Source organism: Microcebus murinus, chromosome 12, assembly GCF_040939455.1.
Source record: "Microcebus murinus isolate Inina chromosome 12, M.murinus_Inina_mat1.0, whole genome shotgun sequence".
NCBI classification, from domain to species: Eukaryota; Metazoa; Chordata; class Mammalia; order Primates; family Cheirogaleidae; genus Microcebus; species Microcebus murinus.
The window spans coordinates 92,624,721-92,652,629 of record NC_134115.1 but is presented as its reverse complement, the minus strand read 5'-3'; the positions used below and the strand labels follow the sequence as shown (position 1 = coordinate 92,652,629).

The window sequence follows — 27,909 nt, the reverse complement described above, 5'->3', positions numbered from 1 at the left end:
CGCGCGGCTCGGGAGGCGTCCGAGGAACCCGGTCCCGCGCAGGGCTCCGTCGGGGATCACAAACGGAGGCCTCGCCGTCGCGCGGACCCCGCAGGGCACGCTCTGCTCGCGAGAGGCGGGAGGGCGTTTTAGGTACACACGCCGCGGAAGCACCGACCAATCGGCGCCCGCTGCGGCTCTTTGCGCGCTCCTGGTAGGCTGTCCCGTCAGGCCGTCAGGGGGGCCGGGCCAGCAGCGGGGCGGGCCTGGCCAATGGCCGCCCGCTGAGGTGCCCTGTGGGTTCGTCGGTAGGCTCCCGCGTCAGTCCATCAGGCGGGCTCGGGCGGGCCGGCGACCGGCCGGTGGCGGCGGCTGTGGCGCCGGGGCGGGCACTCAGTTCCCGGCGTGCGGCGACCGTTGGGTGAGACGGGCGCGGGCTGTGCCCCGGGCCGGGGGCGGGTTGCGGGGTCGGTGTCTGGCTCCGGCGGGGTCCGGGCCGGGGCCAGGGCGGGGTCTGGCCGGGGGCGGGGCCGGGCCGCTGCTGGCCTGAGGGGATTTCTCAGAGCGGCCTGGCCGGAAACGAAGTCGGAGCGCGGCCGGCGCCGGAAAGTTCGCGAACGCGCGGGGCCTTCCACGGGGCGGCTCTCGCCTGGGCTGTCGCCCGGGGGTCTCGCTGTGGACCCCGCTCGGCCCGGGCGGCCTTGCTGACCCCTCGGGGGATCGCTATCCCCGCGCAGCGCTTCCGGTCCAGGGGTCAGGGTCGGGGGGCGCGGCCGACCTCAGGGGCCGCGGCTCCGGGACCCCTGGCACCCGAAGCCCGCCCAAGGGGCTGGGGCGTCCCGTGCGTGCGTCTGTCTGAGCCCAGTTCTCAGCCGTAGGTAGGTGGCGAGGACTGGAAATGGGCCGAAACCCACGGCGACCCCCGGGGCTGCAGAGCTGGGGACTCGGAGAGGAGGCAGCCGCCCGGGGAGCCTGGGGCTGGGGCCGCCGGGCACGGGGCCGGCAGGGTTGGCTGGGCCGCGTGGCTCACCGGCTGGAAGTGTGGCCGGGCCGGCAGAGGCCACACCTGGCCCTGCCACGTTGCTCCTGTCAGCCTCTGGCAGGGGCTGCGTCTCACCTGCGAGGTGTTTTGTGACTCAAAGTTACTGTTTTTAGGTGGAGGCCACAAACAACCCAAAACTGATGTTTGAATTTTGCCCTTTAAAAATACCTTTATTGCGGTATACTTTGCATATCACAAAATTCGCTGTTGTTTCCGTTTTAAACAAAAGCCTAAGGGTTGCTTTTCTGAAGGCCTTGTCTGAGCAGTAGAAAGACTGAAAGGCTTCCAGCAGGAGCATCTGGGAGGGAGCGCAGGGTCCTGGGTCTCTTGGAGCTGTGCCTGGCCCGCCTAGACTCTGGCACACTGCCGGGACTCCCAGCCTCCGACAGGTGGGCTGTCCAGAGTAACGGAACAGATCATATAGCATGCTAGGTGGCAATGAGTGCTAGGTGCCGGCAGGGGCTCAGGAAAGGCCTTGCTGAGAAGAGCAGTGCCCCTGACAGCTGCGGGCAGGGGAAGATTGTGCTGGCTGCAGTGAGACTGGCAAGATGGGAGGCCACTGGGGGCTCTGAGGGGAGGAGAGACCCAGTCTTAGTCCTGTGTTCAAGGTCTCTCTGGCTGCTGGAAGGAGAGTGGGGGACTGGGATGGCCAGGGTGGCATCAGGGAGGCCAGTACAGTGACTTGGGCCACAGTGGATGGTGGCCTGGGCTTGGCAGCAGTAGTGTGGTCAGACTTTGGATGTTTGCAGAAGGTAGAGCCACTGGGATTTCCTAATGCATTGGAGGTGGGTGTGTGAGAGGAAGAAGAGTCGGATGTCTGCAGGAATCTGGCCTGAGCTACTGAAGGGGGTGGCAACTTCGTGGGTTGAGATGGGGAGGTGCAGCTCCCGTGGAGTTCTCATGGGCAGGTGGAAGTGCAAGTCTGGGGTCAGGGGAACAGTCAGGGCCAAAGTTGTCCATTTGGAGTTGCCATGTTGAGGTCCTGAGGGGCTGAGGGTTGCTGAGGAAGAGCTCAGAGCCCACGCCTGGAGTGGTGGAGACGGGGCTGGTGGTGTGGTTATCTGGGTCATGGGAGACAAGGACTGAGAGCAGACTCTGCTGTGTGGCCATATGATCTTGAAGGAACAGAATTACTACATCATTATTTGTCAGTAGCCCTAGTTTTTTTTTAATTAAAAAAATTGATTAAAAATTTTTAATTTAAAGAAAAATTACTTCCACTTTTCCCTTTGGTATGATCCTTAGAAGTAACCCTAGTTTTTAACAAAAGAAGATAAATGTATTGATTGTGTGAGTAATTATCAACCAACACTTGTAAGATCAAGTGTTGAGGTCATCTCCTACAACATTTGCTTTTGATAATTTTGTATAAACACTTGTCAGGAGTTAAAGTTGTTACCAAGCTTCTATTTGGTATTATGCTGAGTCTGAAAAAGATGGGGTTCCATATAAAATTATAACTTTGAAGTAGATTTCCAGTACTTGGGGGAGAGGTCTCATACTCATGGCTGTGCACAGATTGAAGCTATTGCGTTAAATAAGTGGGTGAGAACTGGATGCAACCAAGTGAACTCTTATGTGGATCTCAGTATTGTGTAAAACAGTAGTGGGCTGTTGTTGGAGACAGGAATTTGAGAAGTTTGAATTTCCAGCATTTGGAGCATCCTGGAGTTTGCCTGTGAGAAGAGTGAGATCACAGGTTGAACCCGAACATTTGCTGATAGCAAGGCCACTCCCACAGCAGCCAGGTCACACCCATATCTGATTTGGTGTCATGGTTTGGGCAGTGTTTGACTTTCGTCACAGCTCGCCCTTTTGAGACTTATTCACTGACACCACTGAACTGTGTTCACTCTCCAGAGTCTGGACGTTGGATCTCAGTTGCCAAGTGACTCCACCTCAGTCAGAGTCTCTGTGATTTCTTTCAGGAACGTCCTCTTCTCCCCTTGGTCCTGCTCCTTCCCCAGGACAGTGGCACTCAGGCTGGATCTGGGCAGGTGAAGGGAGCCTGCAGGCCAGCTCCATCTGCAGCAGAGGGGTGCCGGATGCCTCTCACTCCTATGGGAGGGCGTTGGGGGTTCTTTTATATTAAAACTTCATGTTGAACTTTCTCTTTGCCATTTTTAATATTATGAGACTGGATTATGTTTGAGAAATATGCATGGGTACACCATAATCAGGATTTCACCATCTTTTTTAGCTCTTTAGAAATAGAAACTATATGTTTTTGTTTTGTGTGCAAGTGCTCAGTGTATATCCAGATGTATTTTTGTCTGTGTGCATGGTTTCTAGTCTCCAGAATCCCCCATTGTGCCCTTCTAGGCAACACTGGTCTTTCCCAAAGGTAACTGCTATTCTGACTTCTATTGTCATAGATTCATGTTGCCTGTCCTTGAACTCTATGTAACTGGAATTATTCCTAAATACTGTTTTGTGTCTGACACAATTGCCCTTTTAACAAAATGTAGGTCTGTTGTATAAAGTTGGTCCATTTACATCTGGAACACATTTTTGCTATTGAATTAAGTATGAAATCACGGATTATGCCTGTATGAGGGTAATCACTCACACACTCAGATAAGTCACTGCAACTGGGTGTTGTTTTTGTTTTTAACCACCTAAGCTGATACAGTCAGGGTTTTTAGAGTAAAACTGATCCGGAAGCCTGAAAGGACCAGCAGTGCTTTCTATTTCCAGGTTTAATTGAGAATAAAGTCTGACCTCTCACACCTCACTATGTCTGAAAGGCGGGAGCAGCCCAGGCCGTCTGGCCCACGCACAGGGTCTTGGTGTGCGTGTTTGGTGCCAACAACCATAGTGGCTAGCTGAGGGAATCCCCCTGCCTTCGCTGTGCCTTGTGTAAGTAGATGAGTAGCCCTGTGCAGGCAAACGAGAGCTCCCAAGCCTAAGCCAGAGGAGGTTTGGATAGATGCCAGACACTGCAGAAGTTTTGTTCGCAAGTTTGAGCAAATTAGGGTACTGTGTCAGAGGGTTTAAAGAGTTGGTAGGTTTCAGTGCGCTAAAAGTTTTGGCATAGCACTTTTGAGTCTTCACCATGGTTTTCATTACAGTTTTAAAATGTATTCTTGGATGAGATTCAAATCAAATGTTTACGGAATCCCTTAAGCACTAAGAATCCCAGTGTGCAGCATGGGCACGGATGGGACCTGAAGGCCTGTGACTACTACCTGCTGTGGGGCTGGCGGCCTGATGCCTGGTAAACTTCTCAGACTCGTGGGGTTCATGTTCAGAGCAGGAGTAACGATCCCCAGCTGCTTCAAGACAAGTGTGGCCAAGTGAGGCCACGCCTCCAAGGAGTGGCAGAGGTCGAGGCCCTGCTGGGTTGTGGCCTCTTCCCTCTTTTAACACTAGAGGAAAAAAAGACCATTTTTGCAGTTCTTTTATGTCTGACAGGAGTAAAACATTGATGGATTAATAAAATGTACTTATTCTGCCACAGAAGCTGTGGCCATTCGGACCAAAAAGTGTTTCTCCAGCAGTGCCCTGTGGTGTTTAGGAGGAATGTTGATGTGAATGGAATAAAGCCTTGTCTGAGATGTTGCGGGACACTCCTCAGCAGCATTTTGAACAAAGAGAACTATTGCCCTAAAACCCCCACCTCACAGGGATCTTCAATTTCTTATTTTACCTTCTTGCCCCATCTCTATACAGACACAACCAGTCAGAGGTCTGTATGTTTTATGTTCTTTTTTATCTAACATCTTATACCACATATAAAATAGGGTTCAGACCTAAAGAATGTGGCTTTTTTTTTTACTAGTGATATTTAAAAGTAGAGAATCCCTCTGTCCAAAGTGGCTTAGAGCAGTGCTTTGAAACCATTAATGGTTCATGAAATCAATTTAGTAGCTTCTGACCAGAGAAAAGAAATAAAATAGAAATCTCAGAATACCTCTTATAAAGAATAAATACAGTTTTATGAAGCTTTTAAGTTATGTACATGTATGTAGCAAATCACCACATAAGATGAACACCATGGGTTAGGCAGTGGGGAAAACAGAGCGCCACTGTATGGCCATGACAGTGACATGGGTCACCTGGTCCTCACAGTCTTACTTGAAGGCCACTGTCTTGGGACCATTGTCCAGGCATAGAGCAGTTAGCATCCTGTGTCCTTTTCGGAGAAAAAGAGGAAAATGCATTTGTCATTTAAATGTTGGAATGGTTTTGAGAAGTCTTTCCTTAATTTTAAAAAACGCAGCCTTGAGGTTGCACTCTGGAGGGCTCTCTGGAGGCCGTGTGTTCCCTGGGAGACCAATTTCTGCCTAGTGCCTGCCAGTCCCCATCTCCCTGGGCTCCCTCCAGGGAATTTCACCAGACACCAGGCCCCTCTGCTTCCTGCTCTGTGTTCTCAGAGCATGCTTTGCCCTACTGCCTGGAGCCCGCCTGGCAGGAGGAGCAAGCCCCTTTTGGGGGTGGGCAGCATGGGGAGTCCCTCCTCTCCGGGACAAGCCTGCTTTCCTGCTAGAGAGACAGCTCTAATTCCTACCTCTTTTCAGGCATGACCCCTGACTGGGAACAGAGTGTGCCTCAAGCTAGCTGTGGCTTTCAGGCTGCTTTTGGAGGGGGGGGGTATTACTGGTGTGCATGAGGTGGCAAGTGCCACTTGCAGGCACAGCAAGAAAATACTGTGTGTTCCAGGTGTGCAGCCCACCCTGGTACCAGGCACGGGGCTGCTGAGAAGCACAGGTCTGCTTGTCTAATTCAAGGCTTCCTCCTACACCTTGGGTATGCCTAGGCCCCCCGACTCCTCTGTGGGTGACCGTCCAGCCATGTTCTGGTTCATGTCTGTTCTCATGGGCATCTGTGACATGGGCATTCCCTGTACCTGAGTGGGGCTAGCACACATGGACCAACTTCACTTCAGCCAAAAGCTTTAAGAGCTTTGTACTAGGCTGGGCGTGGTGGCTCACACCTGTAATCCTAGCACTCTGGGAGGCCAGGGTGGGTGGATTGCTCTAGGTCAGGAGTTTGAAAACAGCCTGAGCAAGAGCGAGACCCAGTCTCTACTATAAATAGAAAGAAATTGATTGGCCAACTAATATATGGAGAAAAAATTAGCCGGGCATGGTGGCGCATGCCTGTAGTCCCAGCTACTCGGGAGGCTGAGGCAGGAGGATTGCTTGAGCCCAGGAGTTTGAGGTAGCTGTGAGCTAGGCTGACGCCACAGCACTCACTCTAGCCTGGGCAACAAAGTGAGACTCTGTCTCAAAAGAAAGAAAAATAAAAGAGCCTTGTACTCAAGCTTTTACCCATACCACTCTTGGGGTTTGGGGTACCGAAGTGTCCCTGTTGTGGACAACAGAGGACAGGATGGGACCAGCATGTGGTGGGGGGCTCTGAAGGCCATGTGCTCAGTCTGAAGCAGTGGGTGCTGTGATACCATCACCAGGTGGGCCACGCTCCTGGTCTAGGGGCTGCTCTGATGCTGTGGCCATCTGGGTGCCGACTAAGGCTGGAGTGCTAGCAGATGGGCATTTCCTGCGCAGCGGGTTTGTTAAGATGTTTTAGAAGCTATCCACCATTCTCAGACATATGTATCATAGGAACCTCAGGGGAGAAGGGCACAGAGGATTGAGGGCCACTGACCATTAGTGTCAGGGGGAAGGTGTCCTGTTCCCCAAGCTGGAGGGATGTGCTCAGCAGGAAGCTTTTGGGTCTGTGCCTCTGGGAAGTTGTGGGTCGTGTGTGGGGGTGCCAGCCGTGTGGTCACCTTGCTGAGCCTTAGTTTCTGTGTTAGTAGCAGGAAGTTGGACCAGGTTGTCTCCAGGGCTCCCCAGAGCTCTAGAGCTCTGCTTCCCAGACTCTTGACCACAGGTCAGTTGATGGCTTCTCACCGTTGCCTGCTGCACATCGCCGTGGACTTCGTTTTCTCTCGAGAGGATTGTTCTGGAATTGAGACATGATGTGCTCTGTGTTCTTCCTTAGGGCTTGGCAGTTCTCGGGGGTCACGGCTCTCATGGCTGCAGCTAGCATGAGCCCCCCCAGTTCCCTGGACTTGCTGCAGCCTGGCTTCTCCAAGAGCCTCCTGGGGACCAAGCTAGAGGCCAAGTACCTGTGTTCTGCCTGCAGGAACGTCTTGCGGAGGCCCTTCCAGGCCCAGTGCGGCCACCGGTACTGCTCCTTCTGCCTGACCACTATCCTCAGGTGCGTGTGACCAGCAGGCCCCCAGGGACAGGGGATAGGTGGGCAGTGCTGGCTTTAGAGCCGCGCTGCCTAGCATGGAGTTCCCCAGCAGCCTGGGCCCAGGTTAGATGTGCTTGAGGTATAGATAACTCTGGATTTCAGAGGCTTAGCACAAAGAACATGAAGTTAATAATGTAAAAATACTAATGTGAGGCCGGGCGCGGTGTCTCACGCCTGTAATCCTAGCACTCTGGGAGGCCGAGGCGGGAGGATTGATCGAGGTCAGGAGTTCGAAACCAACCTGAGCAAGAGTGAGACCCCATCTCTACTAAAAATAGAAACAAAGTAATTGGCCAACTAAAAATCTGTAGAAAATATTAGCCGGGCATGGTGGTGTATACCTATAGTCCCAGCTACTCGAGAGGCTGAGGCAGGAGGATTGCTTGAGCTCAGGAGTTTGAGGTTGCTGTGAGCTAGGCTGACACCACAGCACTCTAGCCCGGGCAACAGAGTGAGACTCTGTCTCATAAAAAATACTAATTTGAAATACTATTTTGGATATATGGCGTTTTAAATACAATATATCATTAAAGTTAATTTCACCTGGTTTTGGGGGCACTAGAAAGTTTAAAGTTGGGCTATAGGTTGCTTTCTGGCTGCTCTAGGTAGTTAGAGGAGCCTTGCCCTGTGAGGTGACTGGCCGGTAAGTGTGGTCTGAGAGGTGAAGACTCTGTGCCTGTCTTCAGCAGGCCGGTCCCATAGGGAGAGGGAGCAGTCCACGTCCCTGTGTTTCTGAAGCATTTACATCACGTGGGGAACTCTTCGGAGCACCCTCTTCACAGGTGGAAGGGATGATTCTGCCAGAGATTCAAACCCTGGGTATCCCCTTGTAGGATCCCAGTTTTCTCATCTACTGTATTAATAAATCTTTAAACAATTGTACAATTAATATATGCTTGTTCTCATTAAAGATGAGACAGCTTACAGAAATGGTGGTGTGGAGCTGTTTGTTTGGACTGAGGCAGAGGTGTTCATTTATTCTCTGTAGTAGGTTTCACAGTGAGATTTTTTCTTCCTTTTTCCCCACTAGCTCTGGGCCTCAGAATTGTGCTGCCTGTGTTCACGAGGGCATATATGAAGAAGGCATTTCTATTTTAGAAAGCAGTTCGGTAAGTAAAATGTCTTGAAGCTGAAAATGTCGAAATGAACAGAAAATGTTTTGTAATTTCCTTTAACAACACCGGTGGCAGAATGAAACTTTAGAAGCTAGAGCTTGCTTCTTAGCACACTCTGTGGTATTTAGGGCTTGGAAAGGTTGGCACCCAGAGGTGAGTTAGTCCTCGGAGCCGCCTCCGAGGCATGTGGAGCAGGCCTTGGTTTGGACGAGTGTGCTGCGCCCGTCCTTCGCACTTAATAAGCAGGTGGCTGCAGGAGGCTTAACCTGAGGGCCGCTCCTCTCTGCAGGCTTTCCCGGATAATGCTGCCCGCAGGGAGGTGGAGAGCCTGCCGGCCGTCTGTCCCAGTGATGGGTGCACCTGGAAGGGGACCCTCAAGGAATACGAGGTAAAGATGGGTGTCCTTGCACTGGCACGGCGGCTGCCTGGGGCCTGAGTGTGGCGTGCTGGCTGGAGCCCAGCAGTCGGCATCGTCCTCCCACAGCAGGTCCGATGTTGGCCTGCGCTCTGCTTCCCTGGGACGGCCTGTCTGGGCGGAGATGCAGTTGCCCCTTAGAGTCTGTCTATTTAGAAACGCAAGTTGTGCAGGGCACAGCACTACACTGTGTGCCTCAGTTTCCTTGTCTCTCAGCGGGGAGCAGTCCTCTGCCATCTTGGGGTGGATGTGAGGGTTGGAGGTGTCCGTGCAGAGCGCCGTAGCTATCTAAGCAGCAGCATTTCCTGGAAATGGAGGAACGGTGAGCTCTGCACTGGAGACTGCTGCTTTCAAGCGTGGTGGGATTTTTTGTTGTGTCTCTTGTGTCCTTAAGAGATTCTTAACTTGAAATTGTGTTCACACTAGAAATTGCACAAATAAAGGGCACGTTTGTTCTGTAGTCACAGAAAGGTTCTGGCTAGTGACAAAGGCAGTGGCCTTTGGCTGTGGTTTGACTCTGTGTGCCAGACGGGGTGGGCTGGCATGCCTGCGTCGGCATATTGGGGATTTCACTGTGACCCTCATGTCACCTGTTAGGCATTTGGCAACTAAACCTGCAGTGTAGAGGTGGCCATGGCTGTCCAGGTTATGCATTTCTTGTCTTCACGCAGCCCTTTGTCCAGGAATGTTCATGGCAGTGTTATTCACAGTAGCCGGGAGGTGGAAACAACCCACATGTCCATCGACAGATGAGTGGGTAAATAAAATGTGACCCGTCCACACAGTGGAGTCTTTTTCTGCCCTAGAAAGGAAGGACTTTGTGACACACACTACAGCAGAGATGAACCCCGAGGGCACCAGGCTCAGTGAAATAAGCCAGTCACAAAAGGAGAAACCCTGCAGGATTCCACCAGTGTGAGGTCCTTAGAGTCATCAGATCCATAGCAGCAGGGAGTAGAATGATGCGTGCCAGGGGCTGGGGGAGCAGGGGTCATTGTTCAGCAGTACAGAGTAAGTGGGGAGGTGCCCTAATGCCATCCAGTCTGGCATGAGGCTGGTGAGGCTGTGAACGGCTGTTTGCTGGGAACCCCGCCTTTCCTGTGCTTAGGGGAGCTCCCAGCCCAAGGCTGCTGGGTCCCGAAGCCCACAGAGAAGCCTTGTGCCTGGTCAGTGGGTTGGGCTTCTCCCGCTGACCTGGACCCTGGGCACTGCCTGTCAGGTTTGGAATTGGGATCCTGAATTACTGATGGGTTTCTCCTTTCCTGCTCCCCGCCTGTGTGCCTGACTGTGCTTTCCTCGTTCTTTTGACCAACTCTTCTTTGTGGTGTTTGGGCCTTCAGTTTTGTTTTGCCAGAAGAGCAGCTTTGGCCACATCTGGGGTGAGCAAGGAGACCACTCTCCTTCCTAGCATGGTGGCCTGGACATGGAGCCACAGCTCTGGGCACTTCCCCAAGTGAAAGGCTTCTGCCTCCTTAGGCAGAGATGCCAAAATGCCCAAACATTCCAGACACTGGGGGGCACATGCAGCGTTGGTAGGTAATGTTGTACACCCCATTCCCTGCTTAGCCAAGGAGGCCTGCAACTTGATTGTTGCTTGGTGCTGTCTGAAAGGGACGTGGCTCTGTGGGGAGGTCACTGGGGTCAGGTTCTCTCCTGGGAGAGTGCCAGGAATGGGGATATGTACGCTATGCTGTCTTTGAGGGGACCGGTGGAATAACAGTCCCCAGCTCTGGGCTGGGCTTCCAGTCTCTGGGGTCTCAGCTGCCTCTAGGCCCATAATATATAAGGTTGGCGGCTGTGTGGGTCTCTGGCTGAGGGCCAGGGACTCCAGCCAGCCTATGGGCTTGGGCACCATGCGGCCCTACAGGCATGCAGGGTGGAAAGTCCCCGGCTGCGCCCTTTGAGAGCTCTGGAAAGTCCCTGAGAGGAGTCGGGTTTGGTCATGTGGGGGGCGGGCCCTGCTCTGGGATCGCTCTGCGGTTGCTTTTGATTTTATTGATAAAACCTCTCACTGGTTGTAAATGTCACAAGCAGGGCCTGAGATCCAGTCCTCTGTGTATGGTTCAGGTCCCCCTTCTGCAGAGTGGCCCTGCCCCTCATCTGCCAGGCAGGCACGTGCTGGGGTTTTCCTGTGAAAACTGGTACCAAGGCTAAAGCTTTTTTTCCTTGATAGTCTGAATTGTTGGATAAAGGAGAGAAAATCCTGTTAAGCTTTTTTATGTTTTTCCTTTGCGATGATGCCTTTCTTTCTTTTTTTTTTTTTTGTATTTTTTTAATTAATTAATTTTTTAATTAATTAATTTTGAGTGTATTATGGGGGTACAAGTGTTAAGGTTACATATATTGCCCATGCCCCCCTCCCCCAGTAAGAGCTTAAAGTGTGTCCATCCCCCAAACGTTGCACATCTTACTTGTTTGGTTGTATATACCCATCCCCTCCTCCCCCCTTCCACCCTCCTGACACCCGATTAATGTTACTCCTATATGTCCACTTAGGTGTTGATCCATTAATACCAATTTGCTGGTGAGTACATGTGGTGCTGGTTTTTCCATTCTTGAGGTACTTCACTTAGTAGAATGGGTTCTAGCTGTATCCAGGAATATACAAGAGGTGCTATATCACCATTGTTTCTTAAAGCTAAGTAGTACTCCATGGTATACATATACCACATTTTATTAATCCACTCATGAATTGATGGGCACTTGGGTTGTTTCCACAGCTTTGCAATTGTGAATTGTGCTGCTATAAACATTCGAGTGCAGATGCCTTTCTAAGAACTGAATGATTTTAAAACTAAAAAATGTTTATGGTGCGCCTGTTAAGTGCTAATAGTAAAACTGAATTTCACAGCCAGCCCTGGAGCTGCAGGTGCTTAGAGGAGGGGCCCTGGGTGAGGGGTGGGGTTCAGGAAAACTTTCCAAAGAGGATAAAGGTCAGCCCACATGAACAGGTAAAGGCCAGGTCAAGTATGCTCGGCCTCATTGCATGTTCTGGTGAAATTCAAGGTACGATGACTATATTTGCTTAAAACATTTGATTTGAATGCTGGTTGAACAAATACTGATGTCTTTGAAAGTGTCCGCTGTGGGGAGGGAGAAAACAGCTTTGTTCTGATTACGTGGGTTCAACGGGGGACCTCAAGCAGAGTGCCAGGAGAAAGATTGTATTACTGAAATTTCAAACACACAGCATGCTTGAGAGCAGAGGCCGACCGCTGCCCTGGGGACCCTCGCATACTGCCCCGCAGCACTGAACCTGCCGGCCTCTCCAGGCTTCCAGCTACACCCCCGTATTTTCCTTTTCTACATGAGTTTAAAGCAGATGGAAAATGTCATGTCATTTCATCTGTGAGCATTTCACTGAGCATTACAGAACGGTCTTCTAATGATATCTGAGTCCTTAGCTATTTGTGCTTTAGCCTATGTGTCATAGACCATAGTAGTGCCCAAGACTCCTGATCGGTTCGGTTTGATAATTGCTGTTACACACTGAGGTGGCTGAGGGTGGCAGTGGCATCCCCACTGTCATCAAGTTCAGGGAGTTGGTTCCTTCAGCAGGTGATAATTGGGCCTGTACTGCTGGAGGTCTTGGGGCCATGTGCCCTGCTGGGGTGCCTTTGAGGATTGTCTGCCACGTAGCTGCCCTGCCTGTGTGAGGGTTCAGAGGGAATGTCCCCGGGGAGGTTGAACGGAAGCTGGCCCAGGGGTCCCTGCTGTGGCATACAGTGTCAAGGGGCTTTGTGCAGTTCCTGCATGTCCTGGTCCTGCCCCTGGGGCTGGTCTGGAATGCTGCCCTCTGGGGCCAGGAACATGTGGGACGCTCCTGTGGGGTCTTACCTGTTGGGAGCCCCAGCATTGGGCCTGGTAACTACCATTTCAGCCACTCAGCAGGGTTCTCTTTGGGCTCAGGCATGAGGTTAGGTGACAGGCTGGACCTGCTCTGGGAAGCATATGGTGTGGGGTGCTCTGAGGCAGTGTGGACACCACCTGGACACCACCTCTCCATCCAGGTGCTCTCTGGAATTCACCTGTCGCTTCCTGCCTGTTCCCAGAACGGATAGACCTGGGAGTGTGGGTGTGCATCTGCAGAGCCCTTAGGGCACAGAGGTCGTGCTGGCCAGGACTTGAGAAGCCCTGAAGGCCCAGCCCCTTTGACCTGAGGCGGCTTTAGCGCGTTTGTCCTGGACCTCATCCTGTCTCAGCTTGGGGCCCTCAATGCTCAGGCCACAGCAAGGTGACAAGGCCTGACTGAACCCTTCAAGGACTTTGAGGGAAGGTTGGAAAGCTGGGGAAGCTGCCGTGGTAACAGCAGGAAGGGTGAGGGGCAGGCACAGGGGAGGAGGAGAGAGGGCTGGGCCCGGACTGTCCTGGGAAAGTGGCGTCTCCTGTGAGCCCCACACGTGCTGCCCCACAGATGAGGTGTTCCCTTATCTAGAAACCCACCCACTTCCCAGATCTGAAAGAGGGTCCCTCGGCCCCCATCGCAACTTTTCCTGAGTTGTCTGGGAGGCACTGAAGTTACATCCCTGTGGGGAAGCACCCTGCAGGTGGGTCCTCTCCTGCTTGGGTGCCCTTGCATCTCCCAGGACCCTTCCTTTCTCAGTGTGTCTTCCTCCTTCCTTGTCATCCTCTCCTGTTGCCAGGTTGTGCCCATCAGCACAGAAAACGCCCGCTAGTGTTTCCTATCTCAAACCTAATGCTGTGCTTAGCAAGATAAGCCAATCTCATGTGATTCCACTCACAGGAGGGCCCAGAGAGACCCATCGAGACAGCGAGGGATGGAGAGTGCCAGGGCCGCGAGTCAGTGTTGCCTGGGGACAGAGCATCATGCTGGGAAGATGGCAAGTTCTGTGGGTGGAGGGTGGTGATGGCCGCACAGCAGTGGGAATGTGCTTAGTGCTCCTGAGCTGTGCACTTAGAAGTGGTGAAGATGATAAATTTTATGTGTATTTTATCACAAAAGGAACTTAGCCAACAAATCTCGTTCAACTCCACTTCCTCTGACTGAGCTCCTTTCTCTATCCCCTTCACAGCTCCCTTCTCTTAAAAGACTTGTCACAGTTCTATTTCTGCCTCATTGGCCTCCTCTAGAGGCTGGTCAGGACCCAGGGGCTGACTTCATCCATCCTGTGCCTGGGGGTCATCCTCGACTTCTCTCTGTTATTGTCAGCAGCTCGCTCAGTCAGCAGACCCACCTGGCTCCCCGAACACATCCAGGATCCAGCCTTCTCTCCCTTTCCCCTGGGTCTGCCCCCTCGTTCTTCCTGCTGTTACGGCAGCAGCTTAACGACCTTCCCCGAAGTCCTTGAAGGGCTAAGTCAGGCCTTGTCACCTTGCTGTCCAGACCCTGCGCAGTCGGGCATTGTCTTCGAGATGGTCTGCGAGGCCATGCCCCAGGCAGCAGCAGGCCTGAGAGGTGGCTGGCTTCTGGGTGCTGGGTCCTGGGTTCCTGACCCAGCGTGGTGAGGAGGCAACAGCGTGCCTTTCCCTCCACGTCCTTGCGCGCCGCCCTTGCTCTCCCTGGGGTGCTCCACAGGCCCCTCCTTGCAACACCAGGTTCCTGCCTTCCCTAGACCAGGCCTTATGGCGCCTCCCCCAGTCTTGCCTCCTCCACTGTCTCTGGTCTCACTGGCTGAGGCGTTCCTGCGTTGGTGACCACCAGGTCCTCAGTTCAGGAGGGCGGTGGCTCTCAGCACTGGGACGAGTGGACTGCTGAGGGGCCTGGCCCCTTCGTCATGGTGCAGGGACTGCACCATACAGCCCGTGCTCAAGCCTCAGCTGGGTGGCCAGGCCCACAGGCCTCCCTCACTGTCTCCTTGTCCCCTGGTCCCCTGTCTGCACCTCTGCCCCTTCATGCCCGTCTCCTATAACGACAGCAGGCCTGGGACTGGCAAGATCATGCCCTAGCACAGACCACCTTTTGCTTTTGGTCTAAAGAGATGCCTTCTCAGTGAGGAGCTGGTGTGTGTGGTGGGGACATGCCAGCACTGGGCAGAGGTCATGCACTTGGTGGTGGGAGCTGGGCAACCCTGGGGGTGCTGAGGCACCCACTGAGACCAGTTGTAATTGATCATCTCCTTGGTCCAGTCTGGAGCAAGGACAGGAAGAGGAGAACACACCAACCTTCCCCGTCTGCTGTCTGGCCTGTGGGCGCCCTGGCAGCTGTCTGTACAGGGCAGCCTCGAGGGGCTGGGGTGCTACACACAGCACCGGCAGGCGGACCCTGAGCCACCTCTACACGCCTGGTGCCCATACAGTTCCATAAGCTCTGTTGATCTCTTCCCCTTTTGTCGCCAGAGCTGCCACGAAGGCCGCTGCCCACTCATGCTGACCGAGTGCCCCGCGTGCAAAGGCCTGGTCCGCCTTGGTGACAAGGAGCGCCACTCAGAGCATGAGTGTCCGGAGAGGAGCCTGAGCTGCCGGCACTGCCGCGCACCCTGCCCTGGAGCAGACACAAAGGTGCGTAGGGCATGGAACAGCCCGTGCGGCTGTGGCTGCGCTGGGACGGGCTGGCTTGGCTTCTTCATGGTTGTCTCTGCGGGCCTCAGCCCTCTCCCTGAAGCAGAGAGAGGGACTAAGCATGGGTGTGAAGGCAACACCAAGTACTTGAAAAAGTGTGTTTATTCTAGAAAAGCTGGAACACTCCCAGGTAGAGAGTGGCAGCAGGTGTTGCGTCACCTCCTCCATGTCAGCCTCACAGCTGGAAAGGCCTGGACATCGCACCCCCAGACTGTCACTCAACAAGTCCGCCTTTGTGGCGTTTCCTCCCAGATTGCTCAGAACATGTCTCTGCAGTGCACAGAGCTACGCCGCGTTGTTCCTGCTGTAATTGCTCTGTCATTTGCTGGCTATGTCCACGTTCCCCGTGTCTGTGCCTTTCCCGTTGATTTATTTGAGGTATAATCCAGACAGGGTCCCTCTGCATTTTGTCAAAATGTCTCTGGGGTCTCTCAGTCTTTTTTTTTTTGAGACAAAGTCTCATTCTGTTGCCTGGGCTAGAGTGCTGTGGCGTCAGCCCAGCTCACAGCAACCTCAAACTCCTGGGCTCAAGCAATCCTCTTGCCTCAGCCTCCCAGGTAGCTGGGACTACAGACATGCGCCACCATGCCTGACTAATTTTATATATATATATGTGTGTGTGTGTGTGTGTGTGTGTGTATCTTTTAGTTGTCCAGCTAATTTCTTTCTATTTTTTTAGTAGAGATGGGGTCTCGCTCTTGCTCAGGCTGGTCTTCAACTCCTTAGCTCAAACGATTTGTCCGCCTCAGCCTCCCAGAGTGCTAGGATTACAGGCGTGAGCCACCACGCCCAGCCTAACTCTTGATTAATTCTCCGTGGGTGTCTTGTCTTCATCCTTCAGGATTCCCGCTGCTGTGTTTTGCTGATGGTGTCCCCAGGTGTCAGTAAGGTGCTCTTCTGCCCCTGCTTCCCGTGAACCATCAGGTAGACAGGCCTGACCAGGGTTGTCTGGGGCAGGCGGGCAGCCCACAGCAGCATATCAGGCCCCTCTCGGAGGTGTCCTGTGCTCGGCCAGCCCAGTCCCTCTGTCAGAAAGCACCACTAGCTTCACACCTCTGGCAGAGCAGCTGTTCTCCATCCTCGTGCAGGACTTACGTTTCGGTTAGGGCTGCAAAATGCTTACACTCTCCTTTCAGACCATCTCTCATGACTTTGTCTTCCTCGGGTTGCCCTGGAGGCCAGCAGGATGCAGAAGAGAGTTTTAAAATCTCTGCTGCTCCTGGGTGGTGCCTGCAGGATCCCGCACAGGGTGGAGGGTGGCCACTTGGGTGCCAGCCACAGCCTGAGCGTCGTGCACATCCGCGCCCCGATCCCACTCACCACCCTGGCTGTCATCCCTACTGACGCTCCCGACTGCTTCTCTCTAAGGCGCACCACGAAGTCTGCCCCAAGTTCCCCCTGACTTGTGACGGCTGCGGCAAGAAGAAGATCCCTCGGGAGAAGGTAAGTTGTTCCTCATGCCTTCTGAGGGCCACAAGGTCAGGGCCCGAGCATTGGCAGTGAGGGTCCCTCACTGCATGGTGTTGGGGAGGACTAGGACCTTGTGTGCAAAGGGTCACGGTGTAAATGTGCTCAGGTGCGATGGCCACTCTACTCTCCTGAGTGTGCCAGTGGCTGAGTCTAGAACCCCTTCCTTTATCCTCCAGTATATGTTGTTACTTTTGGGCAAGCCACTTCTAATTATTCTTCAAATTAAACATTAAAGTTGTCATTACCCTCCATGTGTGTGTTCTTTATGAGAAATGGTGTTGACCTTGAACTTGGTATTTGCAGCAGGTGCTTTGGGTGTGGAGACGGGGACCTCAGGTGTAGTCTGTAATAGCAGCGAAACACCGACGCCTTGGCACTGGCGGGATTTCACTTCCCCACATCCTTAGTCCTATAAGGAAAATGGCTTCTTGCATAGGAGTGAGTTCTCTGCTCTGATGCCGCCATTAAGAAAGGAAGTTGGAGCTGAGCGCAGTGGCTCATGCCTATAATCCTGGGTCTCTGGGAGGCTGTGGTGGGCTTGAGCCCAGGAGTTTGGGGTTTCTGTGAGCTATGATGACATCATTTCACTCTAGTGGGAGCAACAGAGAGAGACCTTGTCTCAAAAAAAAAAAAAAAAAAAAAAAGGAATTTGGGAAATCTACATGGACACGTATTTTCCCAGGGCTGGGAGGTGAGAGTAGCTTGCCCAGGGCGGCTGAAGCTGCAGAAGGGGCTGCAGCGCCTGCTCTGGTGGCCGCAGGCAGGTAGGGAGCTCTCCTGGGCAGCGCAGGCCTCAGGCAGGCAGAGCCCTCTGCTCGCTCAGCCCTCAGGTATGCACCATTCGTCTGCCTGTCTGGTTTGCTGTCATTTTTAAATGCAAGTCACAGCCTGAGTTCTGAAATGGGTGGGGCTGGGGGTCAGGGGAGCCTTTCTTCTCCCCTAATTCCAGTTGTTATATTGAGTGTCTTGCACTATGGGTTTGGCCAAGTGCCATTCGACCTTCCCCTGGGTGGTGGTGCTCACTCTAGAAGCTTGATGTGGGGTTCAGGCTCTGTTGCTTTCTGGGAACATTGTAGAGGGCTGTGGCTGATGGGAGGCCAGCATGTCTGCCTGGCACCCTGTGTCTGCAAGGACAAGCTTGATCTCTGTGACAGGTGCTGTCCCTGCTGGGCATGGCCTGGAGATTCCCCTGCCTATGCCCTCATCTCCATCAGCTTTTTGGTTGTCCTGGGCTGGTTCGTACTGAGCAGTGAGGAGTTTATTGTTTACCTGTGATTTTCTTTTTTCAGAGTAAAAGACAGATGCCCAGTCAACTCATTGGTGTCAGTGGCTTTGTTCCTCCTCCCCCAGAACCTGTGTCCCTTTCTCTCTCCCTCTTTCTGTCTCCCTCCTTCCCCTCCCTTCTTCTTGTGGTGAGTGCGCCTGTCCTCTTCTCCAGCCTGAGCTGCCTGGTGTGTCTCTCCAGGCTCCTCCCCATGGTGCTGCCAGGGCTGTGGCCTGGGCTCTCTGGAGGCCCCAGCTCTGGCCCCTCAGTGCAGCGTGGCCTCAAGGGCCTGTGGTCCCGTGCCCCTGTGGGGGTTTGTGCCCTGAGGCTTTTCCTGAAGAAGGGGCTGAGCAGGATTTCACAGTGACGTTTGTGCTTTCTCTGTGATATTATAGGGAGTTTTTCTGTCTTTCTAAATTTTATATTTGTATTTCTTTTATGCTGAAAATCTTGGTTCCTAGCAGTAACGTATTAACTTACTTGCTTTATCTTTTACATACAGTAGATTTAAAATAAAAAATAGCTATATTCTGATAATACCACTGAATTAAGTTTACTATTTCTTTGAAGTTCTTTTTGTCTTTGACAGTACATCTTACAGAGATATGTGGTCCAAATACTGTGTTCTAAGGTCAATTGGAATGAATTTTTTCTTTGCATTTATATCAAACTTGGTAAACAGTTGATTTGCTTCAGTTTCTTTTTAAAGTTTAGGGATTTAAAAAAAATTTTTCTTTTGTGCTTTCATTATGTAAAACATGTACATAATCAGACAGTCATTGTGGTGACTAGGAGCAGCCCCCTCCTGGTCCCATTCCCTCCCCCGCCCCACTTGCTAGAGTGGTGCTCCTGGGGGGACTTGGGTTGGTCTCCCCACCCCTGTTTCCTGGGACACTTGCAGGACTGAGCAGAGCAGGGACATGGCCTGTTGGGAGCTAGTTCTTTGGACGCTGGTCTGTGGGGCCTGCTGGACAGGAGGAGGGGCCTTTGGGCCTTTGGGAGGCTCAGTGGGCGGCCGCCATGCCCTGGTGTCAGATGGGGCATCTGCCTGTTCATGATGTCACTGACAGTAACAGCAGATGGGGGTTGAGGGGTTGTTTGCATTTGTTAGGGGCTCTGGGAGTTCTCCCTGGCCCTCACAAGAACCCCAGGGAGTGTCACTTATCAGGGGAGGAAACTGAAGCTCAAGGAGGCCAGGCAGTTACCTGCCTTCCATCTCTGCGGACCTTGCTGTGGGCAGGGTGGTGGGACTCTGGTCTTCTTATTTTCAGCAGTGCCTTCTCCCCAAACCTGCCCTCCTCAGGCGTTAGCGCCCTGCCCCCAGCACACCACAGGCCTTCCAGGTTCCTGTTGCTTCTCGTTCAGCTGTGGCAGAAATTTCCAAGCCCCACAGAGCTAGAAAGAATGCAGGGGCCCTACAGAGGCTCAAGATGAGGGTGCCTGGTGCCGGTTTAGCTCATCCCTGCCTCCACTTCACCCAGCCCAGTGTTTCATCTGAAAGTATTTTGGCAAGAGTGGAAGGATCTTTGCTTTATTTTTGTGAGAGATACATCGTGGATTCATACTGATGTTTCCATTTCAGATTCTTAACTAACTTACGTATCTCTCCCTCTTTCTGCAGAAAATCTTAGTTTCTGATGACATTAATATGTTTGTTTTATTCTACTGTACATAATAAAAGTACCAACGTGGGTTAGTACTAACTATGATCAGTAGCTACTTCCATGACGATGAAGATTTCTTTGTCGTTCTCTTTGCTTTTAGAGTCGGTACATTCGAATTGTCGCATTGTGGACACTTGAAGCAGCCTTTCTCAGCGGGCTGTGTCAGTGTACTGCTGAGGCATTTATTTCATTTTGCTTTTGAGTTTTAAAGATTGTTCTTTAAAAAAACCAATGTTTTGCAGTCTTATAAAATGGTTACGGGGCACCAAGGTGAAAGCTAAAGAAAGGTGCCTTCCAGGACATCAGAGGGGAGTGTGTGTCAGGTTCCCCTTCCAGCTCTGGTCTGGCAGCGTAGAGATCTGCATCCCTGTCCACAGTGTGGGAAAGCTGTCTCCGCAGACTTGCCGACCCTGTGCTGCGGGACTTGGATTTCCGCCTGTATGATGGGTGAGTCTGTGGGTTCTACAACTGGGGGTTCAACTGACTACAGGTCAAAAATATTTAGAAAGAAAAATTGCATCTGTACTGAGCATGTACAGACTCTGTTTTCCTGTCAGAAGTGCCTAAACAACACAGTACAGCAGCTATTCACATAGCATTATGTCATGTTAGGTGTCACAACACAAGTGACCTAGCAACGCGGTCGAGCTTGCAAGGGGACGTGCCGCATGGGTTATGCGCAGATGCCACGCCATTTCACGGGGCCAGCGTCCCCTCCAGGAGGATTCTGGTACCTGCAGGAGATCCGGGACCCAATCCCTAGGGATGCTGAGGGCAGTTGTGATTTGTGTCTCGGACTGTGGATGTGATCGAACACCTTTGCTTAAGGTTCACCTGCATTTCTCTTGCAGAGAAGTGTCTGTTCATGACTCGCCCCGGTGGTGGTTTTGGGTTTTTGGTGGTCTGAAGGGGCACTGTTCAAAGTTTTTCTGTTATTGTTTCTGGAAATAGATTCATAGTTAAGACCTTGTCCCGGCGGAAACCCTGTGCTTCCTTCTGGTATTGGTAGGTTTGATTGTCACACATTTGAAGCTCTGACAGACTTGCCACGGCGCCTGGGAGAGGGAGGAGAGACTTGTGTTCAGTTCTATCCCTCTGGCTGTTCCCTCATCCTTACACGGGTTAGTAAAATGTTAGCCTTTTTTCCTTCACTGATCTGAGATGCTGCCTCCATCATGTACAAAGATCTGTGTGCGGCCGGCCCCTTTCTGGATTTTGCGTTCTGATTCGTGTCCCGCACCACCGCACGCTAAGCGAGTGGTGGGCGTTTGACTCCGGGGGAGGCTGGCCTCTCCTTATGCGAGGTGACACCCAGGCCCCGGGGCCTCACCCTGCACATCCTAGAGAGGTGCTGCTTTCTGCGACACTGCAGGCACCCGAGACACTCGCCCACGCCAGTTATGGGCAAGCGCGTGTGCACTCGTGTATTTGCGTGTTTGTGAGTGTGCGTGTGAGAGAGAGAGAACATGCAGCTTTGGAAACGGGCTTTCAGGTTTATTCAGCGTGACGACAAGGAGGCCAACAGCACTGGTCTAACAGCCCTCTGTGTAGAGTCTGGCTTGGTCAATGCAGAGGTGGTGAGTGCCAGAACAAATGTGACTTGTGACATTGTCCCTTTGTAGTTCCAGGACCACATCAAGACCTGTGGCAAGTGTCGAGTCCCCTGCAGGTTCCACTCCGTTGGCTGCCTGGAGACGGTGAGTTGAGGGCTGGTGCTGAGGTCTGGGAGCTGGCAGGCCACCCCCATCCCAAACACGGTCTTCACTCAGCCTCCAGCCCAGCCCCTCCAGGTTTCCTCCCAACATCCCTGACGGCCCCTCCTCCCGCCCAGAGTGTCCTAATGTCCCGGGCACAGTCCCAGGCCGACACCCACTCCCATCCTGTCGGTGGTCTCATAGTGCCCCTGGCTTTGACCAGCACTGTCCCTGAGAGTGCCCAGATGTGAGTATCCACCTGTTACCTTGAGCCTCCTCAGGTGTCAGGTGGACATCTCAGCCTTGACCACTTTGCAGCTGCTATCCATGTGCCCCCGCCTTGTCCTCCCAGTTCCCCAAAGAGAGTAGTCTGATTCCGATTTGCAGTCCATGTCCCACACCACCACACGCTAAGTGAGTGGTGGGCATCTGATGCTGGGGGAGGCCTCTCGTGCAAGGTGACACCAAGGCCCTGGTGCCTCCACCCTGCACATCCTAGAGACGGTGGTAGAGACGGGAGACAGGTGCTGCTTGAGCCCTAACCCTTGGCTCTAGCCAAAGCCCCTGGCACTGGGCAGGCATCCAGGTCCCTCCTCCTGTCTCACACACTTGTCCAGTCTGACCGGGAACCTTGACTGCCTTCAAGTGGCACCTAGAGCGCCCCCCCCCCCCCGCCATCACTGCCTTGCCCCGGACACGGCCTCCAGTGCTCACCTGCCTCCCTGACCCCTCCTACTCGTTCTGTTTGTTTATACATGGAGATCAGACCACAGCACTTCCTGCAGGAGAACCTTTTTGTGGCTTCTGCCTTCACACCTTACCAGTGGTTCAAGAATCATGTCCCCCGCTGCCTCCCCTGCAACCTCTAACTTCACCTCTGCTGCCTGCTGTCTGCCTTGGTCGTTGGCCTGGCCATCCTTGAGCACACCTGCTCTAGCCCAGGCATGTTGCACACCAGTCAGGTGTCCAGGCCTCTGTCCGTGTGGACCCCATCCCACCCATGCAGACAACCCCACCCCAAGTCGGCACTCAGCGTCCTTGTTCCTTGTCTGTCTTGCCCCATGCAGCCAGTGCCCCTTGAGGTCAGGACCCTGTTGTGTCCCCTTGAGGGGCACTGGGCCTGGAGGCAGCTGCCAGTGGAAGTGATGGACCCTCCCCTGGCCAGCCGAGGGGCTGGACACAGGCAGGCACCTCCCCTGCTGTGAAGACAGGGACCCTTCACAGCGTCTGTAGTGAGGAGGTTGAGGTAGTGGTCTTATTTGGTGACTTGATCATATGTCATATATAACTTTAGCTATTTGGGTTTTTTTGTTTGTTTTTATTTTTTGAGTCAGAGACTCACCCTGTTGCCTGGGCTAGAATGCCGTGGCATCAGCCTAGCTCACAGCAACCTCAAACTCCTGGGCTCAAATGATCCTTCTGCCTCAGCCTCCCAAGTAACTGGGACTACAGGCGTGCGCCATCATGCCCGGCTAATTTTTTCTATATATATATATTAGTTGGCCAATTAATTTCTTTCTGTTTATAGTAGAGACAGGGTCTCGCTCTTGCTCAGACTGGTTTCGAACTCCTGACCTTGAGCGATCCTCCCACCTTGGCCTCCCAGAAAGCTAGGATTACAGGCGTGAGCCACCACACCCAGCCAGCTATTTTATTTTTGTTCTTTTCCAATAATGGTAAAAAGGACCATACCTGCCTCCATTTCCCTCGTCTGAGTTGGGTACTCTCCTGCTTTCTGTGTGGCACAGGTCTTGTCTGTTTCCTGCTCAGACCTGGCATCTGCCACCTCCGGGCAGCCTGGGTCCCTGAGCAGGATGAAGTTTTAGAGACCACCACCTGGGCCGTGGTGCTTGCTGCCGCCACCCTGGTCCTTGCTTCTGGGCCTTCTTAGAGGTCAGAGAGAAGATAAAATGCACCAGGAGTCTGTGGTGATACTTCCCGTTCAAGCTGAGCACGTTTGCATTGGTCTCCCCAGCCGGGCAGACCCGCTCCCAGGCTCAGCCGCAGTTTGCTTGTTCCACGTCACACGTCACAGTCCCAGCAGCGACACTGCTTGGAAGGACGTCAGTGTTCCCCTGCCCAGCTCTTGTCTTTGCATGCCCTCTGCTCTCTAACTGGGTACACATTTATTCATAGATGCATTTGTTTCTTTTAACTTTGATTTCTAGTATCTTTAACATTTTTAAATGTTGTTGTAGAAGTTTGAAATTTATTTAGTAGCAAATTGAGCTCTGTAAAGTATGGTGTATCTAGGGAAGCCTGGCTTCCACCCTGTGCTTCGTTTTCACCTTACCCCTGTGAACAACTTATGAAAAATGGCGTTTTCTTCCTTTTTGTTTTAAATAAAAGCAAGTAAGTTATACATGAAGGTTAATATTTTTTAAATATACTTGACTTTCAGTGACAAATGCTGTCTTATAAACAAGAAGGTTAAAAGTCACTAAGGCCAACCCATGGCCAGGTCCTGGGCATTCCTGTGCTCTGACCTCTGCCCCAGGTCGGAGCTGACTGGTGCCAGCAGCCTCCCTACCCTGTGTCCGCAGGTGGAGAGAGAGAAGCAGCAGGAGCACGAGGCACAGTGGCTGCAGGGGCACCTGGCCATGCTGCTGAGCTCTGTCTTAGAGGCAAAGCCCCTCTGTGGAGACCAGAGCCAGGTGGGATCGGAGCTTCTGCAGCGGTGTGAAACACTGGAGAGGAAGACGGCCACCTTTGAGAACATCGTCTGTGTCCTGAACCGGGAGGTGGAGAGGGTGGCCATGACTGCCGAGGCCTGCAGCAGGCAGCACCGGCTGGACCAAGACAAGATCGAAGCCCTGAGTAATAAGGTCTGCACCAGGGGGGAGGGGAGGGTTGCCCGTGCCCAGCAGGTTCTGGCAGGTCAGGAGCTCCAGGGCCTGGACAGTAGAACTCCATTTGCAAACCCCTGTCCAGTGTGGTTTCTCCTGGAGGCTTTGGCCTCCTTGGTTTCTGAGCCCCATTCTCTGAGGGACCCAACTCCAGAGTCATGGAGGGCACAGGCTGGAGCCTCTTCTCTCCAGCCAGGAAGGCAGAGTTAACGATGGCACGTGCCTGGCGTGGTTTGACTCCTGAGTGTGTTTCTGGCCAGGAGCCTTCTCTGTGGACTTGGACCTCCCACCTCACACCAGGCAGCGGTGGGGTCCCATGGGGAGGGGCAGACTTGACAGAAGCCTCACCTGAGGTGCCCCAGGAGCCATCCTGCTGGGGACTGGTGGTGTGGGAGGCAGGGCGCGGTGCCCACTCCCTTCTTGTGAGCAGGAAGGTGGTCTTCCTTCCGGGCAGGTGCAGCAGCTAGAGAGGAGCATCGGCCTCAAGGACTTGGCGATGGCTGACCTAGAGCAGAAGGTCCTGGAGATGGAGGCGTCCACCTACGATGGGGTCTTCGTCTGGAAGATCTCAGACTTTGCCAGAAAGCGCCAAGAAGCTGTGGCTGGTCGCACGCCAGCCATATTCTCCCCAGGTGTGGTTCTAGAACTGCTGCCCCCATCCCTGCTGCTTTCCTGGGTACCTGGGTCCCCTCACCTCAGCAGCCACGTGGAATGGCTCCCAAGGGTAGGGCTGGGACGTCCTCAGCTGACCCAAGAGCATCTGCACCTCCCTGAGGGGCGAGTCAGGCAGCTGAGGTGTGGGTCAGGCGGTGTGTCCCCTTGGTCAGGAGCTGCCCTGCCCATGCACCTGCCCTCTGGCTTGCTCCTTATCACCCACACAGCCTTGTCCTTGGGCACACGGAGCGACAGAGGGCTGTGGGGGTGGCTGTGGGGTTGGGGAGGTGCTGCAGGAGGCAGAGGATGGCGCTCTCAGGTGTCAGGGCTGAGCTAGTCCTACCCTCTTCAGCTTCCTCCGCCAATCCAGCTTCCAGCTTTTGCTGCAAGCAGCCCTGTGAGGGTGTCTTTCATACTCTCTTTTCCTCATCCCCAACTGTGGGGTCTGTTGAGGGGTCCATCTAGGGTCTCCTCAGGAAGGCAGTGCTAAAGGGGGCGGGCCAGAACAGGGCTGCTGAGCCTGCAGGCTTCTGCCAGGACCTTGGCTCCCAGCACTCCTGAGGCAGCCCTTCCAGGTCCCCTGGGGCCTCCTGATGGCCCAGCCACTATCTGTGTCCCTGCTCACATGCTTCATAGACTTGCGCCATAGGGGGTCAAAACATGCCTTGTGTGTACGATGTGTTCACGTTTACCTGCTGCTGAGATTGTGGGCTCCTCTGCTGTGCGAATTTAACTTGGCTCTGCTCAGTAAGTCCCTGAATGCCAGGGACTGCCTTGCTGGACTCCTGCGCCATCCAGGGAAGGGAGACCCAGGTGGCATCTGGAGGGGGCACCTCCTGTGGAGAGGCCACTACCCTCTTCTGTGTGGCATGTCCTGACTGTCTGCAGCAAGGGCCAGATATGAACAAAAATCACACATTCTTTCTTTTGTGAGTTGAGATGGAAAAACAAGTTTGTTGTAGGGAAAACTTGAGAGTGTGCTCTTTCTGATGGCACCCTCTCCTGTGTAGATGGGCTGGTCCAGCAGAATTGTCCCTGCTGTGATTCGGGTCCTGGGAGCTCTGGGAGAGAGTGAGGTGAAGGGTCAGTGGCGCAGAGGCCTGGCCACGGCAATGGTCTTAGCAGGAGCCTCGCTTGGACGAGAGGCGTGTTTGTGTTCAGCGTCTGCTTTAGGTGACGCTGGTGAGCTAGGCTTGCACGTTGGACGAGGGTCAGGATCGCTGTCTGCAGATTTTCTTTGCATGTATTATATCAAGTGCCTTAAACACCCAGCCTCAGCTACGTCACGGCCATTGCTCATTTTCTGTGCATCTTGCTGGGGATGAGGGATGTCTGTCTACTCTGCTGTTCTGGGTTTCCCCCCAGCTTGCACCCTCTCCAAGGCAGACGTGGCTCCAACCCACAGCCCCAGGCCAGCCTGGGCTCCCTCTGAGGCTTTGCCGGGCCACCATTGGGTGGTTCGTGCCTTGTGTGCCACCCACCCCAAATTCACAGTTGTTCCATGCATTGCCAGTTTGGGGGCTACGGTTGTGGTTCTTAAAAATGCTATTTCTAATTACTGTGCTTTTTTTTTTTTTTAGACAGAATCTTACTTAGTTGCCCGGGCTAGAGTGCCAGGGTGTCACCCTAGCTCACACCAACCTCAAACTCCTGGGTTCAAGTGATCCTCCTGCCTCAGCCTCCCTAGTAGCTGGGATTACAGGCATGCACCACCATGCCCAGCTAATTTTTTTCTATATATATTTTTTAGTTGTCCATATAATTTGTTTCTATTTTTTTTTAGTAGAGACGGGGTCTTGCTCTTGCTCATACTGGTCTCGAACTCCTGACCTCAAATGATCCTCCCGTCTCAGCCTCCCAGAGTGCTAGGATTATAGGCGTGAGATACCATGCCTGGCCTACTGTGCTTTTTTAAGAAAGAAATTTGTTTTCATTAGCAACTAACTCTGCACAGTTTGAGAAAAAAATGCTGTCTTTGCATCACCAGAACCCGAATGTTTTGTGTGTTTCTGTTCTCCGGGGAGAGCAGCAGGTGGAGAGAGCTGCTCCCTGCCCTGCCTTTGAGGGGTGTCTCACTGATGCCTCTCCCGCTCCCCAGCCTTCTACACCAGCAGGTACGGCTACAAGATGTGTCTACGCATCTACCTGAACGGAGACGGCACTGGGCGCGGGACACACCTCTCTCTCTTCTTCGTGGTGATGAAAGGCCCGAACGACGCTCTCCTGCGATGGCCCTTTAACCAGAAGGTGCGAGGGCCTGTAGGCCTCCCTGAGGGCGGCACTCGGGGGCCCTGGGGCAGTGCAGCCTCTGTGTGGTCTGGTCGTTGGGGACAGGGTCACAGGGTCGCTCAGACTTGCTGGATCCTGGTGTCTGCAACAGGCATGTCCTCCTGTGGCACTGCCACTGCCAGGACCAGCGGTTTGAAAACACTACTTTGGAGAACATTTTTCAAAGAAAGGGGTACAACTACTGGGCCCTCTTTATCTGAGGTATAATTCAATATTTTAAAAACCAGAATCTATTTTTGGTGGAGGAATAGAAGATGAGACTAGGTTGGAACCGGTCCCTTCCTTCCTGCACACTGGGTCTTGGCCCGGCCACGGGCCCTCCCCTCCCCCCCCCCCCCGCCCTGTAGCCAGGGGAGGAGGCAGAGCAGAGTGGGTGGGGTGGGCGGTGGGACCCCCATCTGTCCTGGGTGCCGGGTTCCCGGGCCTGGCAGAGGTAGTCTCGGGTTCTCCCTGAAAAGGGCTTTTTCTCTAGGGTAGGCATTGGGTGCTTCATGATCTCTGGCAAGAAAATGTCTTTGTCAGGTTGTCACCTGAATATTATGAAAAAGCACAAAATGACACAAATTCAGAAGTGCCAAGCTTCGGCTAAGAGTCCAGATGTCAGTGAACGGGAAATGCCAGCACAGGCAGGGTCTGCAGGCGCGACGCTCGGCGCACCATGGCTGACGTGCTGGGTGCTCCCTCCCTGCGGCCTCGGCCTCTGCTCTGGGCCCGGGGCGGGCAGGCGTGTGGCTGTGTGTGTCCAGACCCC

The 27,909-nt window shown here is 53.3% G+C and overlaps 1 protein-coding gene across 3 annotated transcripts in view; it reads left to right on the top strand.

The window, feature by feature from the left end:
- The first annotated feature begins 49 nt into the window (after window positions 1-49).
- TRAF2 (TNF receptor associated factor 2) overlaps window positions 50-27,909 on the top strand; it is a 28,788-nt gene continuing 928 nt past the window's right edge. Inside the window, exons 1-10 of one of the 3 annotated variants that reach the window (XM_012784529.2) lie at window positions 50-132; window positions 6,971-7,189; window positions 8,259-8,337; window positions 8,633-8,731; window positions 15,056-15,217; window positions 16,646-16,720; window positions 21,298-21,372; window positions 23,913-24,194; window positions 24,670-24,847; window positions 26,968-27,116. In XM_012784529.2, the coding sequence (XP_012639983.1) occupies window positions 7,002-7,189; window positions 8,259-8,337; window positions 8,633-8,731; window positions 15,056-15,217; window positions 16,646-16,720; window positions 21,298-21,372; window positions 23,913-24,194; window positions 24,670-24,847; window positions 26,968-27,116 (1,287 nt within the window). In that variant the 5' untranslated portion in view covers window positions 50-132; window positions 6,971-7,001. Of the gene's footprint in view, window positions 133-319; window positions 401-6,970; window positions 7,190-8,258; window positions 8,338-8,632; window positions 8,732-15,055; window positions 15,218-16,645; window positions 16,721-21,297; window positions 21,373-23,912; window positions 24,195-24,669; window positions 24,848-26,967; window positions 27,117-27,909 lie in introns of those variants that run through there. The other 2 variants (XM_012784528.3, XM_012784532.2) reach the window with 2 other exon arrangements.